Source organism: Dama dama, chromosome 11 (assembly GCF_033118175.1).
Source record: "Dama dama isolate Ldn47 chromosome 11, ASM3311817v1, whole genome shotgun sequence".
NCBI lineage: Eukaryota > Metazoa > Chordata > Mammalia > Artiodactyla > Cervidae > Dama > Dama dama.
The window spans coordinates 67,631,275-67,650,836 of NC_083691.1; the positions used below are offsets into that span (position 1 = coordinate 67,631,275).

Sequence of the window (19,562 nt, forward strand, 5' to 3'; positions counted from 1 at the left end):
GTCTTAGAACTTGAGTAGTCTTTGATAAGCTTCCCTGGTAGCTCAGATGGTAAAGCGTCTGCCTGCAATGCGGGAGACCTGGGTTTGATCCCTGGGTCTTCCCTGGTAGCTCAGATGGTAAAGCGTCTGCCTGCAATGCGGGAGACCTGGGTTTGATCCCTGGGTCGGGAAGTTCCCTTGGAGAAGGAAATGGCAACCCACTCTAGTACTCTTGCCTGGAAAATTCCATGGATGGAGGAGCCTGGTAGGCTACAGTCCATGGGATTGGAAAGAGTCGGACACAACTGAGCAACTTCACTGAGTCTTTGATAAAAGGTTTTTTTAATTATGATAATAGTAGAAATGCAGAAATATTAATTACCTAGTTATAAGCATTGTACTGAAGTTGATATGAAATATTTTTACATGCTAATTTTAATTTTAATAGATAATGCCTGTTTTCTTAAAAACAGTTTGCATAAACAGGTATACAGAATATGAGTCAGTTTGACCATCAAGAAGTAATATTTTATAGTGTTTGCTTTATTTTTTAATCCTCACACATGAATGTTTCTTTTTGTTTAGTTACATATTGTGAATTTTTGTATCATATTTTATCTGATATTACTTTTGACATCCATAAAATTCTTTGAAAACAATTTTAAATGACTGCACTGTAGTCTAAAGGCATAAACCACAATTTAACAAATCATTCCTTTATCAGACTTTTAGGGTTTTTTCCAGGAAATATTTATTATTGCAAATGTGAATTGAAAAGATTTTTGGTATTTTGACTTTGATATTCTGAATTTTTATTTAGGGTGTATTGCTGGATGTGATTTTTTTCTTTAATCATCCACAAATGCTTTTAAGTACTTTCAATGACAGTATTTAAATTCTGGCTTTTAAAATTTCAAGTTAAAGTTTCATTTTTTGTCTTATAAGTAGGACTACCCAAAGTAAAGCACTTACTTAAGATTAAATTTCTTTGCCAAATGTCTTATATGTTTTATAATAACACAGTCTTAATGTTGCTTTGAAATGATGTTAATTTTACTTTTATTTGTGGATATATTTAGAACCTTAGAAACCCAGTGATTGCCTTGAAGAAAAATAACTGATGAATGACAAATCCTGTATTGAAAACCAATTATTTTTAGCCTCTAGTTAAGATCTAATTCTTAGTTCATTTCAGTAGTACTGTATAATTTTATACTTTACTTAAATTTTCTAGAAATATATAGTAAACTTATCTTCAGGATGTATAGTAGAAAAAGCTGTGACAGCATTGTACATTTGATTATATAATGACTGTTCCTGGTATGCCACTGACTTTACTTGAGATTAAAAAGTAAAGTGTTTTACTTAATAACACTATAAGGTTGTGAAGAGGAAGTAGTTGAAAAGTACTTCTGTATTTTACTGTTTTTTCCTCCTGTGGGAGGATGGAACCTAATGACTTGTCATCTGTATATCCTAGATAGTTTAAGAAAATATCCTATTTGAAAGTTCAGTCATGGCTGTTATTAAGGTTTTGAATTATTTTAATAGAAATTTTTAGTCTTAAAATTTAATGTGCAAAGTACTTGGGAAAAGAGAATGGACTGTCTCTTAGTTCAGTTCAGGAGCTCAGTCGTGTCCAACTCTTTGTGAACCTGTGAACCGCAGCATGCCAGGCCTCCCTGTCCATCACCAACTCCCAGAGTCCATCCAAACTCATGTCCATCAAGTCGGTGATGCTATCCGACCATCTCATCCTCTGTCGTCCCCTTCTCCTCCTGCCCTCAATCTTTCCCAGCATCAGGGTCTTTTCAAATGAGTCAGCTCTTCACATCAGGTGGCCAAAGTCTACAGTCTAAAGTAGAATTTTTGAATAAATATAAAGAATAAACAACTAGAGTAGTTTTAAGTGAAGACTCTCAGTCTCCACTCTGAATATTTTTTAAAATTTCCTTTTTCAAGAAAGAAAAAAAAAGCAACTTTATTGCATTTACCACTCCCAGTATTTTTGATGGACTCGTTTGATGGGTTTCCCTGGTGGCTCAGATGGTAAAGAATCTGCCTGCAGTGCAGGAGACTTGGGTTCTATCCCTGAATTGGGAAGATTCCCTGGAGAAAGGGAATGGCAGCTCACTTCAGTATTCTTGCCTGGAGAATCCCATGGACTGAGGAGCTTGGCAGGCTCCATGGGGTTGCAAAGAGTTGGACACAACTGAGTGATTAACACATACAGTTTTAAGATAGAGCCCAGGAATGTGTGTTTTAAAACATCTAATGTCTGGTGAACATTTATGAGGTGATGTCAAGGAGTTTTTCCAGAGTGGCTGTAAAAACTGGTTTTGTCCTATTCTCACCAAAACTGGGTATTGTGGGCTTTTTAATTTCAGCCAGTGCGGTGGTATGGAGTGGTACCCTATTGTAGTTTTAATTTGCATTTACTGATGAGTTATGATGTTGAGTGCCTTTTCATACGCTCATTATTCATCTGGATGTTGGCTTTCCAGAAGTGCCTACCTGAGTCTTTTGCCCATTTTTTTTTTTTAATTTGTTTGTGCTATTTCTTATTGACTTGTAGGAGTTCTGACGCAGTTTGAGTGAGTGCTTTGTCAGATAGAGATATGTGTTCCAAATATCTGATTGGGCTTTCACTTTTCATGGTAATTTATTGTGAATAGAAGTTCCTGATTTTAATGAAGACCAGTTATTAACTTCTTCTTTAGTACTTCTGTGCTTTTCAGAGGTAGCCTTCTTGGGCTGTGTTTTGAGAAATGCTGAGACAGGAATTACTTTCTGGTTGGGAAGAACCATTTGCTATTAACAGGGGAAATAAGTGTCTGAGTAATCCCCCTAAGGTTTTTGGTTTTGTCAGCAGTTCTAGCTCCTCTAAGGATTTCCCTGTTGGTCTCTTCATAGTATTGAATTTTGGAGTTTATGAGTTTTATGTCCTTCATTTTTACACAATTTATATACTACAGCAAAAGCAATGGGCTTGTAGATAAATTATTTCAATGGTTTAGAGCAGTGTTTCTCCAGTTTTTCCACAGAAATATCTTAGCCACAGGGGAGAGTAAGTGCCTAACCACAGGGGCACTTGGAGCCCTGACAAGGCCTGAGGTGGCCACTGGAATCAAGAGATGTTTCTTTGGACACTTCTATCTTTAAAATATATGCTGTTTCTTATGGATGTGGTTTGTTTTTGTTTGAAAGTAGCATTTCGATGATTCTAGCTTTTACTCCTCAATTTAGAGTGAAATTGGAGGAGACTTCAGGAGTTTATACCATGCTTTTTCAGCAGTTTGAAGTACCTCTGGCAGCCCTGGGCTCAGGGTCTTTGTGTATTGTCTTCATTAGCCCAGTTACTTTCCCTGGCCTAGGTGCTTAAGAAACATTCACTGAAGGGTAAAACAGCGTCTCTGGTCTCATTGCTGCTCACCCTATACTGATTAGTTGCCTAGTACTAAGGTGAAATCATGGGATTATATACCTTGGATGGACAGACAAGAGCTGAATAAATATGCAGCAGCCTGAGAAAATAAAGAGTGCTTTTATTGAACCAAGAATTTTGAGGATTTTCTAGAAAAAGAAAAACAATTATTCTCATTTTAGAAGTTAAACCTGAGTTTAATTTGATCATAGTTAATGGGAAAGTGCTAAAGATCATGTAAGGAATATTAATGCTCTTTTCTGTGATTTGTGTATTTGTCTGTAGAATGGTCTTCCTCAAAGGAATTTATGATTTTAAGCATCCAGTAATTTGTTCTAAGTTTTAAGTTTGGTTTCTAAGTAGTTAATCCTTAACTATGCTATGGTCATTTTTGCTTTTTGGGATGCCTTTTCCTTCAGTTTGCTTATAGTTGACTCTCTTGATTACATTGAGTCTCTAAAGTTAAAAAAAAAAAAAGAAACGTACAATTTTGAGGTTAAAAACTATACTTGTTTGTAGCAATTTAATTTTATTATAGTTATGAGTCTAGAAACAAATAGTACAAGTTAGATAACTTGCTGTATTGTTTCAGGATTCAGTAAGCATGCATCAAAGATTCTTGCGGTTAAAACAGTAAACTTTTATTTCTGTACTCTTTTGTTCTGTTTTATTGTGTTTTGATATGGTGTTTTAAAGTAGTTTCAGTAAGTCCTTAAATAGGTTGTTATCTTGAATGAGCATTGTTTAATAAGGGAAAGGTCCAGAGGGATTCTTTTCAGGTTATTGTGACAAAAAGCCCATTAAGACCACACAACAATAAAACAGCAGTGTTAAAACTGGTCATTAGAATTTTTTTTTTTTTTTGGTAACAACTTTTCTTTTTTCCCAAACTTTGAACTTTTTATTTTATATTGGGGTATAGCCTATCAATGATGTTTTGGTTGTTTCAGGTGAATAGCAGAGGGACTCAGCCATACATACACATATACCCATTCTCCCCCAAACCCCACTCTCATCCAGGCTGGCACATAACATTGAGCACAGTTCCAGGTGCCTATTCAGCAGGTCCTTTGGTTAACCATTTTGAATATAGCAGTGTGTTCATGACCTTCCCAAAGGCCCTGACTGTCCCTCCCCCTCCCCACAACCATAAGTTCATTTTTTTAAGTCTGTGAGTCTGTTTTGTAAGTAAGTTCATTTGTATCAATTTTTTAAAAAAATCCCACACATAAGAGGTGTCATATGCTATTTCTCTTCTATTTGACTTACTTCACTCATATGACACTCTCTAGGTCCAGCCATGTTGTTGCAGTAGCATTACTTCATCCCTTTTAATGGCTGAGTAATATTCCATTGTATATATGTGTCACATCTTTATCCATTCCTCTGTTGATGAACATTTAAGTTGCTTCCTTGTCTTGGCTGTTACAAACAGTGCTGCAATGAACATTGGAGTGCGTGTATCCTTTCAGATCATGTTTTTCTCTGGATACATGCCCAGGAATGGGATAGCAGGTCATTAAAGGTTGATGAGAATTCAGTTATCATTAGAGGTTTTTTTGTCAATAAAATACTTATTTGGTAATCTCTCAATTAAAATCCGGAGTAAATCTTTCCTGCACAATGATGAGTGGATACAAAATAACATCAAAGACATTTGAAATTAAAGTGTAGCAATACATGTTTTTTTTAATTGTAGCAAGCTCCCTCTTAACAATTTTTAAATGTACCATGTGGTATTGTTAAGTGTGTGTACATTGTTATGCCACAGATCTCTAGGACTTTTTCATCTTGTATGACTGAAACCCTGTTATCTCCCTGTCTCTGCCTTCCCAGCCCCTGGCAACCACCATGCTGTTTCTGTGAGTTTGATTATTTTAGATATTACATATAAGTGATAATCATCTACTATTTGACTTTTTTTTATTGTCTTATTTCACTTAGCATAATATCCTCAAGGTCCATCTACATTTTAGCATATGATGGCCTTCTTAAAGGCTGAATAATATTCCTACACACATATATATGTGTGTGTACACACACACACACACACACCATGTTTTTTTTATCCATCTGTTGATGGACATTTATATTACTTCTGCACCTTGGGCATGTTACTAATGCCTCAATGAACAAAAATGTGTCACCATATCTATTTTTAAAGTCTGTATCAATTTTTCTCTTGCAGATATATTCGACTTTATGGGAGAAAATTTAGCAAAGAAGATCATGTTCTTTTTATCAAGTTATTATATGAGCTGGTATCAATTCCAAAACTGGAAATCAGCATGATGCAGGGATTTGCCCGTCTCTTGATCAACTTGTTAAAGTAAGTCTATTTGTTGTAATATCTGGTAAGATTTTTTTGTTTCTTCAAGATTTTAGGGAATGAGGAGAGCCGAGTGTTCTTTGGTAAGACCAAGTACCAGGTTACCATTTTGGAGAAAGATTGCAGAAGACTTTATCATATGTTTAAACTACTTGTGTTAATTAACCTTTTAATTAAAATTCTTTTTCCTCCATGAAGCCTTCTCTTCTCTAGCACACACTGATTGTTTCATTTATACTAATTATCTTCCCTTATGTAAGTTGTAAGATCCTTGGGAAGACAGGGATCATTTATTCTTTTCCTTATCCTGGATACCCAGCATAATTCCAGAAACAGGGAATACTCCATAGATAGTACAGGAAAGTATGAAACTCATCTACAATAATGGTGGCACAAATTGTAATGCCTCTTTTTTTTCCTTTAATTAATTAATTAATTTTAATTGGAGGCTAATTACAATACAGTATTATAGTGGTTTTTGCCGTACATTGACATGAATCAGCCATGGGTGTCCATGTCCCTGTAGGGTTCAGGTCCCCTATCCTGAACCCCCCTCACCTCTCCCTTCCCATCCCACCCTTCAGGGTTGTCCCAGTGCACAGACTTTGAGTGCCCTGTTTCATGCATCAAACTTGGACTGGTCATCTATTTCACATATGATAATATACATTTCAGTGCTATTCTCTCAAATCACCCTACCCTCGCTGTCTACCACAGAGTCCAAAAGTCTGTGCTTTATATCTGTGTCTCTTTTGCTGTCTCACATATAGGGTCATCATTACCATATCATCTTTCTAAATTCCTTATATATGCGTTAATATACTGCATTGGTGTTTTTCTTTCTGACTTACTTCACTCTGTATAATAGGCTCCAGTTTCATCCACCTCATTAGAACTAACTCAAATGCATTCTTTTTAATGGCTGAGTAATATTCCATTGTGTATATGTACCACACCTTTCTTATCCACTCGTCTGCCAGTGGATATCTAGGTTGCTTCCATGTCCTGGCTATTGTAAACAGTGCTGCGATGAACATTGGGGTGCATGTGTCTCTTTCAATTCTGCTTTCCTCAGTGTGTATGCCCAGCAGTGGGATTGCTGGGTCATATGGCAGTTCTATTTCCAGGTTTTTAAGGAATCTCCACACTGTTCTCTGTAGTGGCGGTGTGATGCCTCTTTTTACGTGGTGCCCTTTGAGGTTTGAGCAGCAGCAAAAGTCTTGTGCGTGTTCTTCCTACTGTCATGTTTTCCCAGTGAGCAGCTGAGGATGGGGGAAGGCAAAACCCACTGTGATGACAGCAGCGTTTAACAACTGCCTTCCCTGTATGGTGGGTGTAATGGGAACACTCTTTCTTTAATTAGGAAAAAGGAACTTCTTTCAAGAGATGATTTGGAGTTACCTTGGCGACCACTTTATGACATGGTGGAAAGAATATTATATTCCAAGACAGAACACCTGGGATTAAATTGGTTTCCTAAGTAAGTATTTCCATTTAAAGTACTTTTGGGAGAGCGCTTTTGGAGCTTGATCTTAGTTGAGAAATGTTGGATTACTTGAGATAAGCAAGCAAATATACATTTTAATGTGCTCATTTCTATGTAACCTGACTCTAAAACAATTTATTGCCCTCTTGAAATTAAAAGATGCTCCTTGGAAGAAAAGCTATGACAAACCTAGACAGCATATTAAAAAGCAGAGACATTACTTTGCCAACAAAGGTCCATCTAGTCAAAGCAGTGGTTTTTCCAGTAGTCATGTATGGGTGTAAGAGTTGGACTATAAAGAAAGCTGAGTGCCAAAGAATTGATGCTTTTGAACCGTGGTGTTGGAGAAGACTCTTCAGAGTCCATTGGACTGCAAGGAGATCCAACCAGTCCATCCTAAAGTAAATCAGTCCTGAATATTCATTGATGCTGAAGCTGAAACTCCAATAGTTTGGCCTCGTCACGTGAAGAACTGATTCGTTGGAGAAGACCCTGATGCTGGGAAAGATTGAAGGCAGGAGGAGAAGGGGACGACAGGATGAAATGGTTGGGTGGCATCACTGACTCAATGGACTTGAGTTTGAATAAGCTCTGGGAGTTGGTGATAGACAGAGAGGCCTGGCGTGCTGTAGTCCATGTGATTGCAAAGAGTTGGACACGACTGAGCAACTGAACTGAATTTATATCTGAAACTGCATTTAAGAATTTCCCACCACTGTATCTCTTAACAATTAACATCAGCATACTGGCCAAAGAAAACGAGACATTTTTGTTTGAAATCTAGTATTTTGTCATTAAAAGTAATGCACATTTGGCATTCTTCATAGTATATCCATGTGTGTTTTAATTCTTCAGCTAAAATGAATGCTTCAAAAAGAGGAGCTTTGCCTATTCCAGGGGGACCCACATCGCAGAGCGCACACACTTACAGTTAAAGAAGCATCAGTTTCAGTGAATGAGTATTCTTAGAACATGGTCAAATGCGCTCCTTGGTTTATATAATTTCCTAGTAATGTTTAGACATTCCAAGATTATAAATCTCTGGGTGTTTATGGCTTCTTGTGCATACATCCTGACTCTTCCAGATCTCTCATTTTGGAACGTTTTATATTTTATTCGGATCCTTTACAGAGTACAGTGAGATCATCTGTCCTTTTTTGAATAATAGTGATTTCAGACTTGACTGCACAGTGTCATTTTTCGCTGTTAACAATTTGTCCAGTTGTGATCTACTCCTTAAATTTCCTAATCTTTGCATGTTTGACTTGAATTTGTAATTGAGGTTTATTTTTAGGAAATCTTATCTTCAACTTTTAATAGCAATTTCCTTTTATTATCTAGAGTAGTTTGTTATATATATGTACTCATTTCCTGAAGAACATCATTTTATATGCCTGTATTATTTTTCCTTTCTCTCTTTTATAAATTAAATCTTTAAACAGTTACTTCTGTCTTTTTTCTCTCAGTCCTAGACATGTTTACATGCCTGCCCAGGTCAGTTCATTTAATAATCAGGCTTCATTTAAGTCAGCAGTCTTAAGTGAATTTATTTAGAAAATGATGGCAAATGGCAGACTTTAAAAGATATTCAGGTCATAGGTAAATAGTGAAATGATTTAATGAAAAGAGTAAATAAATAAATATAGGTAATTGTGAACTTAGGCCCTAACTCTTTTTGGACAGTGGTCACAAATATAATGGTCAGAAGGCATTTATTTCCTGAAGACTCCATATGTTAAAACAAAGAAACCCATTTCAGTGATAAAAATGGCAAAACCTGTCATAAAACTAAATGGTAAAATGTCCAAATGTGTTTTTACTAATATTTATTATGAAAATCCAAAATTTAACATGAAGGATTACTTTTGAGTTTTATTTCTGCTGGAGGGAGCATGGCACAGACTGGCTTGCCTAGACCATAAAGTATGAGTTCATTGAACTTTTGATTAGAATCACCATTTCATAGATTTTAGGAGCCTTTAAACTGTGTTCAAGTCAGTTATCTTTCTGAAATTTTCCTGACTGATTTTTTGACTGCCTCTGAAAGTGTTTGGTAAATCATGTGGGAGAGAAAGCAATTCCTTCAGTAATTTCTCCTTTTTCAGTAGTTCTTTTACTTGTTTCTTTATGACCAAGTGTCATACTTCCTGTCCTGACAGGTGTTACTTTGCAGAGGCAGCCACTTTTTCTATTTTTTAAGTATCATATGGTTATTCATGAATACCTGTGGCTTTCCTTTTCATCAGTGCCACGGTTTTCCTGGAAATTTTGTTAAAGCTTATAACTGTTAGTGATAGTTATTGTTTGTAGTTCTTCCCATTCATCTTGATACTAATTACCAAGTTATTTCCTTAACTTCACATTATCCCTGCTGTTATGGAAACCTTCCTTAATTTCACCTTAACTGTTCTTGATGTTTTGAAGAGACATCGTGTCTTTACTGAAATAATTACTTGGTTTAAAGCCATGACTCTTAACTCAGATAGACTCAGCAACTCCTGTTGTAGTCTATAGATAACTATTCCAAAGTGAAATTCATAAATAATATGACCTTTCTACACTCAAAAATATAAATAATGTTTTAACCAAAAAAGAAATAATGGGAAAAGAAATAAAGGAAAAGATATCTCAGTTAAATGGGAAAAAAGTGGAAGCATGACAGACTTTATCTTATTGGGCTCCAAAATCACTGCAGATGGTGACTGCAGCTGTAAGATTAAAAGACACTTGCTCCTTGGAAAGAAAGCTATGACAAACCTAGACAGCATGTTAAGAAGCAGAGACATTACTTTGCCGAAAAAGGTCCATCTAGTCAAAGGTATGATTTTTCCAGTAGTTATGTACAGATGTGAGAGTTGAAACATAAAGAAGGCTGAGTGTCAAAAATTGGTGCTTTTGAATTGTGGTGCTGGAGAAGACTCTTTGAGAATCCCTTGGACAGCAAAGATCAAACCAGTCAATCCTAAGGGAAATCAGTCCTGAATATTCTTTGGAAGGTCCGATGCTGAAGCTGAAGCTCCAGTACTTTGGCTACCTGATGCAAAGAGCCAACTCATTGGAAAAGACCCTGATGGTGGGAAAGATTGAAGGCAAAAGAAGAAGGTGGCAGAGGATGAGATGGTTGAATAACATCACCGACTCAATGGACATGCATTTGAGCAACCTCTGGGAGATAGTGGAGGACAGAGGAGCCAATGTGCTACAGTCCATGGGTTGCAAAGAGTCAGACACAACTTAGTAACTGAACAACAGCAAAGTTTATTTGAAGCAATCTGTATTTCAAACATGCATGCGCTATTACACTGTAAAACAGTACAGTATTCAGATTTTACATCTTTATAATGAGTAAGTTTGAATTTATAAGTAAAAAAGGTCAAAACACATTCTGTATCAGAAGTACAAGAAAACGTAAGAGCAGTATTTTTAGTGAACATTAAAATAAAATCTAGTACTAGGATACAAAATAACAGGTCATACATCTGATGAGAGAGAGAGAAATAACTTCAGACTACTGACTGGGAAAAAAGGAAGTAAGATACTCTTGCAGGTGAGCTGACCTTATTTATAACATAGTGAAAAAATGAGTGTTAGTTGCTCAGTCATGTCCGACTCTTTGTGACCCCATAGACTAGCCTACCAAGCTCCTCTGTCCACGGAATTCTCCAGGCAGGAATACCGGAGTGGGTAGTCATTCCCTTCTCCAGGGGATCTTCTCAAACCAGGGATCAAACTCCAATCTCTCACATTGCAGGCACATTCTTCACGGTTTGAACCCCCAGCGAAGCCCCTATTTATAACATAGTGTCACAGTAATTCTTTATGTAATTATGTGGGATAGTTACTAGTATTTCCAAACATTATTTTTGAACATTATTACATGTGAAAGAAATAGAGGCAAAGGATGAATTAGGAAAAGACAGATTAGTATATGAAACCATATAAAATTTGTGCAGTTGACTTTTGCCAGCATAAATAATGTCAGTGTGTAATTTTTACAACATGAATAGCTTTTTGTGCCCTGCCCAAAAAGGATGACAGTCCAAAAAAACATGAAATAGTTCAACAACAAAATTATTAATGAAGTTCTGTGACATCCTCATTTTTTGTGTATCACTAATTGCCAGTGATATTTGGTTCTAAGACTTAAAATAATCATCATTATTAGTTACATATTTATATGCAAATCTATGTATGCTCAAGGATTTAGTTTTGGCAAATCAGATGTGGCAGCAGAATTGCTATTATGCTCTAATTTTTTTCTTTAGAAATCATGAATAACCCTAGGTAAAATTTTCAGCAAAACAAAGTACAGCCTTCCTTCAATTTATACATTAGTTGTATTCCTAGAGGTTTGATGTCTATTAAAACTGTGAAAAATAGTTAATGTTATAACAGTTATCTTTTATGTTCAAAAAGTTTTAATCTCTATGACCATGTATTGAGATATTAGAAAGTCTTGCAATAATTTTTTGTTGAGCTTGGCTGGTCCGTGAATTGCCAGATATCTGGTATACCTGGCTTTTAATCACTAAAGTTTCAATGAGTCCTCCCTACTAATTGTGATAGTCAAAAATATCCCTTACTTTTCCAGAATGCTCTCTGCATGTGGTTAAAGTCTTAAGGAAATGTTTTCTCTTTTCTTGCTTCCATGCAAGTTAAAGTTTCCTGCCTCATTAATCAGCCCTTCCTGTTTTCTTATCACTAGTCCAGCACTTTCTTTTTTTTCTGTTTTTAATTCTGTAAGATGTAGGTCTTTTAGTTTCCAAACCAGTATTCTTCCTATTCTGTGCATCTCAGACTGTCCACTTAATACCTCCTACCCTTTCTCCAAAGAGGTTTCTGAGAGGTATGGTATGAGAAATTTCTTGGAATTTTTACATTTTATCTTAAACATTCATATTTTTATTAAGCTTATTAAGTCATGTTTCTATAAGTAAAAATTTCTTTCCTAGTATCTCTTGACTAAAGTTGATGCTCCAAGAAGATGAGCTATATTGGCCTAGTGGCTTGAAGTCCTTACATACCGGGCTGTATGCTTCCACTGAAGGAGCCCACGCTGCGACGTGCAGCTCTGTCGATGCGGCCTCTGTTTAAAACTGGTGATTACTGTTCCAGTTTTAAGGAATCAGAAAGAATACTGGGAACTGCTTTTGAGGGGGCACTTTCTTGGTGAGAGGCTGCACTGTAGGACAAAATTTGAAACTTAATGTGCCTTCTGTTAAAAAAACAAGGTAGAAAAATTATACTTAAAACAGTTTTTCAGGACTATTAATTAATTCTTTATTCATTGTCTCTCATTCTTGTAATTTTTTACTGTTACTATCATATTTTACTTCTCTGCAAAGGAGAACCTATTACCATATTTCCATTCAGGTCACACTGTATATAGTTATAACGATTAACTTTGAAAGATTTTTGAATTCTTTGGTTCTTGGGCTTTCTTCATCACATTTGCCTTGATTTTTAATACCAGAGGAATCTAATGGTCTTGGTTCTTAAGCAGAGATATTAGAGATGCTATTTGGAGAGCCAGACAACAGTACTTTTTGTTCCTCACAGCTAGTCTCTGTCCACTGAATTTCTAAAATAGGGGTCACTGAAAACATTTAAAAATGTACTTTCCACTTAAGATTCTATTTATCAATAATACAGTAGAATAGCAAGTGTTCATAACCAAGGGATAGAAGTGTGACTTTTTATAAACATTTTATTTCAGAAAATTTCGTAAAGAACCCTTTAATATGGCATGCATTTGGAATTAGTATTTTGTTTTGAGTACTTTTGTCTTAGATGTATTCTGACACATTTTGAAACAGTTCTGTCAGCTGACTGCATGTGTTCATAACTATTTTTAGAATACTATTTTAGTAACAAAAGTGAAAGGTTACTTCATTTGTTAACTATTTGTCTTTCAAGTCTTAAACTCCTGTGCCTTATGTATTTGTCTTTACTGAAACCACTGCTTAGAATGCCATGCATTTCAACATGATTTTAGAAGCTGGTTCCATTGTTTGGAGCAAGGATTATAAACTTGCTTCTCGTTTCCCTTGGTCTTCTTTGTCCCATCCTCCTCCTTGTCCTTTGCTTCTTTTCTCTGTTTGTCCTCCTTTCTTTTTGCCTCAGGGGCAAAAATACCCTTTTTACTCTCATCTGTTTTACTTTCTACTGGAGAAGCAATTTGTATGGGTTTTGTTTATTATTATTCAGTAGAAAAATTAAAATTGGGAAAGATCTAGGTAGCTGTGAACTTAGTACTAGCAACTTAAGAGCTGCTTATTGTTTACTTCATAAAAGAAGCATTTGAATCTTTGGGTCATGGTTTTATGTCATGAAACAGTGTTCCATGCACTTAATTGGAGTAGCGTATTACAAGTTACAAATGTAGGCAACACAGTAAGGAAAGAAGAGGGCGACAGATGATATGGTTGGATGACTTCACCGATTCAATGGACATAAACTTAGGCAAACTCTGAGAGACGGTGATGAACAGGGAGGCCTGGCGTGCTGCAGTCATGGGGTCACAAAGAGTCGGATATGACTTGGCAACTGAACAACAAAGTTTTGTGTGAAGTGGCTGTGATAAATGACTGCTTGCTGATAAGCAGTGTTAGATTTTAAAAGATCAGCTTTGAGATGGATAGTGTTTGACTAACTGATGGTAGATTTGTTTGATTTAGGAAAAACAGGAAACATTGGATGTATTAAGTTAGAGGGAGGTTGAAGGAGAGGTATGTAGAATATATCAGGGTTACAGTTTCCTAGTTCATTTATAGAAAAGCCGGTCTGATTACTCTGAAGCTAATTTTTAGCTTAAGAATTGTGAAGTGAAGCTGAATGTTCCTCTGGCCATGGGCAGTCCATACTGTTCTCATCTTGACTGTATCATTTGCTGTACATTTCTTTGATTTAGACATGAACATTGTCCTGAAAAAGAGGTAGGAAGCATAAACCTCCAGGTTTATATAAGTCCACTATCTCAGTAACTGGAGGCCAAGGCTTTTGGCTTTCCTCAGGCTTCTCTGCTACATATTTGGCATTTACTTTATTAACATAAGGACTCATAAGGAACTTGCTTCCCAAAGAGGAAAATTCACACAGAATCATTTGTTGAAACTGGGGCAAGAACTCAAGAATTGGGACAGGAACTTACTTTCTGCCCTGATAAATAGGGTGGCAGTTGGGGGAGGACTTTCCTATTTTGATGCCATTTCCTAAATATAAATTAATAGCTACTCAGAGGCAGTAAAACAAGTGTAAAAGCAAAATTAGTATAAAATTTTAGTTCTTAAGGAGATTGAAAATATAATTTATTTTGACTAAATATGAAATAATTATAGTTAACATTTATTGTGTTTAATTCTGGGCCAGGTAACTGCTTTCTTTACATTATCTTGTTTAATTTTGTAACAGCCTAATGAGAGGTAGGTATTACTGCTCTTATATAGATATGAGGCTATATAATATTTCTCTCCTAGTAAATAGTTGGACAAGTGTTCACATTCAAATCTGTCTGACTCTGAGCCCAAGCTGTGAACCATTCATTACATGATATACTGTGGCTTTCTTTCCAACCTAACATGCCTTTACTTTGATATATTAAAAAAAAGAAAAAGTGTTTTGAATTGTTGTCACTTTAACATTAGAAATTTCCAACAGTTGGGAAAACTTTAGTGATTATTCACTCCCTCTAAAAATTAGTGAAATATAATCTAGTAGCATCTAGCCTTAACCTTTTATTTTATTTTTAAACAGAAACATTGTTCCCTTCATCTTGAGAGATTACAAGAATCACAAAAGGTCACTATACAGATATCACAGGTTAGAGAGATTGTACCCTTTTCTGGATAAAGAGCATAAATCCAATGGCACAGGCTAATATATAAGAAGCGGTTGAAATTGACTTCATTTAGATGAACTGAATCACATTCCCACACACCCCATTCCTCTAGTGAGTGAAGTGACAACTATCAAGTCGTATAATTAACCACCTGTTCTTCTGAAGCGTGAAAGGAACTGGAGAAAGCATAGCTATGCAGCCTTTTGTGACTGACTTTCTAGAATCATTTTTGATATTATATGAAAGTTTGCTGGTAGAATAGAAAAGTTACCAGTAAGCATAGCAGGTTTTCTGTGTTGTACTCTCAAATAGAAATACTGCCACAGAAATAGTTAAAAATAAATGTAAAGTTAACGTGAAAACAGACATTAGAAAGTGGTAGAATTATAGATCATCTGCTTATTTCCTTGTATCATGAGTTTACAATTTTAGAATTTTTTTTTTTTAAAGAATTACCTTTTTTAAAATCTGTATTTAAATTGATCTCTTATTTTGTTTGGAACCTTGTGGACCTTCACATCTTATCTATGAGTTCTAAAATTTGTTTCTCAGTGGGGGTCTTCAGTCCAGACTAAAAGAAGATCCATGCTTTTTTGTTGTTGCCCTGATAGAAAAAGTTTATAGAGCTTTGTAAATGAATAAATATATAAATATATTAGTAATATATATATATATATATATGTAAAGAAACACAACCTTGTTATAAGCCCTTCAGAAATGCCCAGGAGTAAAAATCATAGTTGTGGTCTTCAGGGAGTTGTAAATGTAGTTGGAGAGAAGTTTACCCGCCCCGCCCCCGCCACCTTAAAAAAAAAAAAACAACAACAACTAGGCAAGCTTAGATGTTCCCTCAGTTAAACTCCGTTTCTGAATTGGTGAGCTTTTTTTGTGAGAGAAGTTAATATCTCTCTTTGATAATCAGAAAATGCTCCATGACGGCTCTCTAGCCATGTGATCATCTTCTTTATTTTAGAATTACCTCATGAGTTGTAGCCCATGAGTTAGTAGCCCAGAGTTAGTTTTGTTCTAAATACTTCTGAAATTAAAGAGGATTCTTACTGCTTCAAGTAATGAAGTTAATAGTTTTCTTTCTTGGTTATATACTACATTGATTATTTGTGCTGAGTTTGGTTTGTGTTATTCCTTAGAATTTCCTTAAGAATTTAAGATTAGTTCTTATGCTTTCAGAGACATTGGATAGACTTCTGGACTTAAGAATTCCAAGAAGCTTAATGAAAAAGTGTCAGGTGGAAGCACTGCCTAAAAGTTACCTCTTTCTCCCGTAATTTTTTCTCTTGAGATGTAGAGACTAGTTTTATTTTTACTTGTACATGTCATACTATAAGTAGGCACACATTTGTTTTAAAATTCCAATTTGAAATCACTCTTTGTTTTGTTGATTTGTATTTAACCTCTTTTGACTGTGGCCTGGTTAATATTTTAAGTATTCCATTCTAGTGATGTGTGTTTAAACCAGTACACACTAGGCTTTTCATTAAAGTAGAAGTGTTTATTATAAGTTCATATACCAGTGTTTATTTTGCTTTACTAAAGTCACTTGAACCACCAACAAGTTGGAAAATAAATTACAGCTTTTAATATTCATCAGCTAACTTTTTAAGTAGCTGGTCAAAAAGGTGGCTGTTGTTATTTTGATAATTGTTCCTGGCAATAACGTGCCTTGGAGGGTTGTAAAACTCTCACGAGTAGGATACAGAAAACTAGTCTCCAGCAGTTACTGATAGAGGCACTCTAGACTTTGCTGTTTGTTTGAAGCCTCTGAACATACTTCTTGATGTGTTGAGAAGTATGGTCATTGCTGCCCACTTTGTAAAGATTGAAGATGATTTGCCCCCTTTCCAGTTTTCTTTCCTTTTGTTCCTTGTATAGAATGAACAAAATGAAGACAAAGGAAAGAGTAGATTACAGCATTTAGGTAATCATTAGACTTTTATGTGTATGAAAGAGAAGGATTAGTTATTGTGTGTACACAGATAATATCTAACTGTGTATCTTAGAAATATTTATTAATTGAATTATATCTGTTCTTAAAATATACCAACCTAATTTACCAAATGGCTTTTTCCCCCCAGTTCTGTAGAAAATGTTCTCAAAACACTCGTGAAGAGCTGCCGACCGTAAGTAGCTTCTCAATTTATAAATCCTCTTATTGTTTCTGTGGACTTGTCCTCTTTAGTATGCCTTGAAAAGGAAATTAAAGATATAAATAGTGTCTGACGTTGTGATGTTAGTCACTGAGCGCAATATTATTTCCAACTCTTGAACTGAACTTTTCAGATTTCATTTATAAATTTAGAAATGTTTAAGTGGTGTGGGTGTCAGTCACCCATTAGAAAGTAAGAATGCAATAATGTGTGTATAACTGGCTTCATTTGAAAGATATCCCTAGAGTATTGTTACTCAAGTCAAAATTATTTTCCAAAATGAGCCTTGTAGGTATTATATAAAAATGAATAATAAGAAGATGGCCCATATGTTTCCCCCCCCCCCCATTTTAGTAGAATGTTTGACTTTGAATATCCCATATTCTGATGTTTAAAGATAAATGTGGATAGAATTTAGTTTAGTTAAAGTCTAGATGTATGGTCTTGAACTATTTTTTCATTGTTATTTATCAGGCCGTTCTAAGACATACTTCTGCTATGAATGCAGTGAATTCTTTTGAATGAAAATTTGTATATTTATCATGTGCTTATTATAAGAGTTGAAATTAGTTTATAGATCAGATATTGTTGCTGACCTACTATACTACTCAGTCTTGGACAAATGTATTTTTAAGGTCTAGAATGTCTCCTTTTTAAGAAGCTTAAGAACTAACCTAAGTTATTCGATAAGCTACTAGTGAGCATTGTCATTTTGTGAACTTTGATCATCACTGAGGTATTTACTGGTTTTTAGGTTCTTAGATAATTTGTAGAATGCCAAGCTTTTATTCTGAGTTATTTGGCTGACAGTTGACTATGAAAAACTAGGAAGAGTATTCAGTGTGTAAGATCTTTGAAGATAGGCAATGAAGTGTGATTCTAGTAACACAGAGATATAAAGTTATAATAAGATTAAGGTATAGGCCAAACCTCCCAAGTGTATTTGAAAGGGTTTCCTTTTTTTCACCCATATTCACATCAGAAATTTTAATACGCTTGTCATTATTTTAAACCCCAGTTGCCTCCCCATTTGGGTATCCATTCCATACCCAAATGGATAATGGGTCCTCATTATCCGCTTGTCTTCATTTTGTGTTTGTCTATACACTTCCGCTTTTATTTTTCTGAATCTTCTGTGCCCCAGGGATGCTCCTGCCCATATCTTAGAGTTTTAGAGTGCTAAAGCCTGTAGGACCAGATCATCTAGCTCAGTAGTTTCTTGTACACAGCAGAACTCAGAGTCTAGTGAGGGTAAGTGGTTTGTTTGTTCCTAAGGTGCCGAGAAGTTCCTGGGCTGATTCTCTTTCTCACTTTGCTGATTATCTATTTCTTATATAGACTGGGTTCCCTGTGACAGGATTTTTTTTTTTTTCTTCTTTTTTTCTATTGCTATTATACAGCACACAGGAAGAAAAAAATAACAGCAATCATGTTTTAGGTGTTTTGAATGACATGTTTAGGTGATTTGAATGACTTTGTATTTTATCTGAGATTTATCAGCTTTATAGCATTTTTCTAGGTCCAAAGACAAGAAAATTTACCTTATCTAACCTAAATGTGACAGGCTGTTTATTTTAGAATTGGAAAAATGTGTGTTTCTTGCCAGCTAACTTGACATTGGTAGTGTGTGATATTATCTTATGAGTACATTCCCCTTCTCCCCCTTTTTGTCAGTCATATAATGATGTAGAGCTTTTAGTCAATGATCAGATACATGGAAACTTTCTTTTTTATTAGGTATTTTCCAGCAGATGCCACAGCTGAGATGCTAGAAGAATGGCGGCCTTTAATGTGTCCTTTTGATGTAACAATGCAAAAGGCCATCACTTATTTTGAAATATTTCTTCCTACCTCCCTTCCTCCAGAACTTCATCATAAAGGTTTTAAGTAAGTATATATATGTATGTGTGTATGTGTGTGTGTGTGTGTGTTTGTGTGTGTATTGATAGATTCTAGAATATAGTAGGGAATGCATATATGTATATGTGCACAAATACACATATACATATATGTATGTATGTATGTAGGCAGACTAGTACAGTAATAAGTAAAAAAGAAATTACCAACTCAAGCATTATGTTTCTTAAACTTGAAGTGCATGTGAAAGCTAAAATAGTTAAATATCGTTTTGCAGATAAAGAGAAAATAAGGCACTTATATATCAAGCCACTTAAGATGTGGGCTTTGAAAAGATACTGAGAGAGAAAGAATGATAACTGCAAAAAGGAACTGAAAATTTCAATAAATAGGCAGTGATGGAAATGTTACATTGCATAGAGTTTAGGGAAGGGAAAAATGTTTTTCTAAACCTCGATTTTAACCCTCATCATGTAGTATAGATT

General features: G+C 35.4%; 1 protein-coding gene across 2 annotated transcripts in view; it reads left to right on the plus strand.

Moving 5' to 3' along the window:
- The window catches only part of PSME4 (proteasome activator subunit 4), a 92,849-nt gene that overhangs the window by 15,175 nt on the left and 58,112 nt on the right, over positions 1–19,562 (plus strand). For both annotated transcript variants that reach the window (XM_061155443.1, XM_061155444.1), the window contains exons 2-5: positions 5,592–5,732; positions 7,096–7,212; positions 17,149–17,193; positions 18,958–19,107. In XM_061155443.1, coding sequence (XP_061011426.1) covers positions 5,592–5,732; positions 7,096–7,212; positions 17,149–17,193; positions 18,958–19,107 — 453 coding nt within the window. The remainder of the gene's footprint in view (positions 1–5,591; positions 5,733–7,095; positions 7,213–17,148; positions 17,194–18,957; positions 19,108–19,562) is intronic.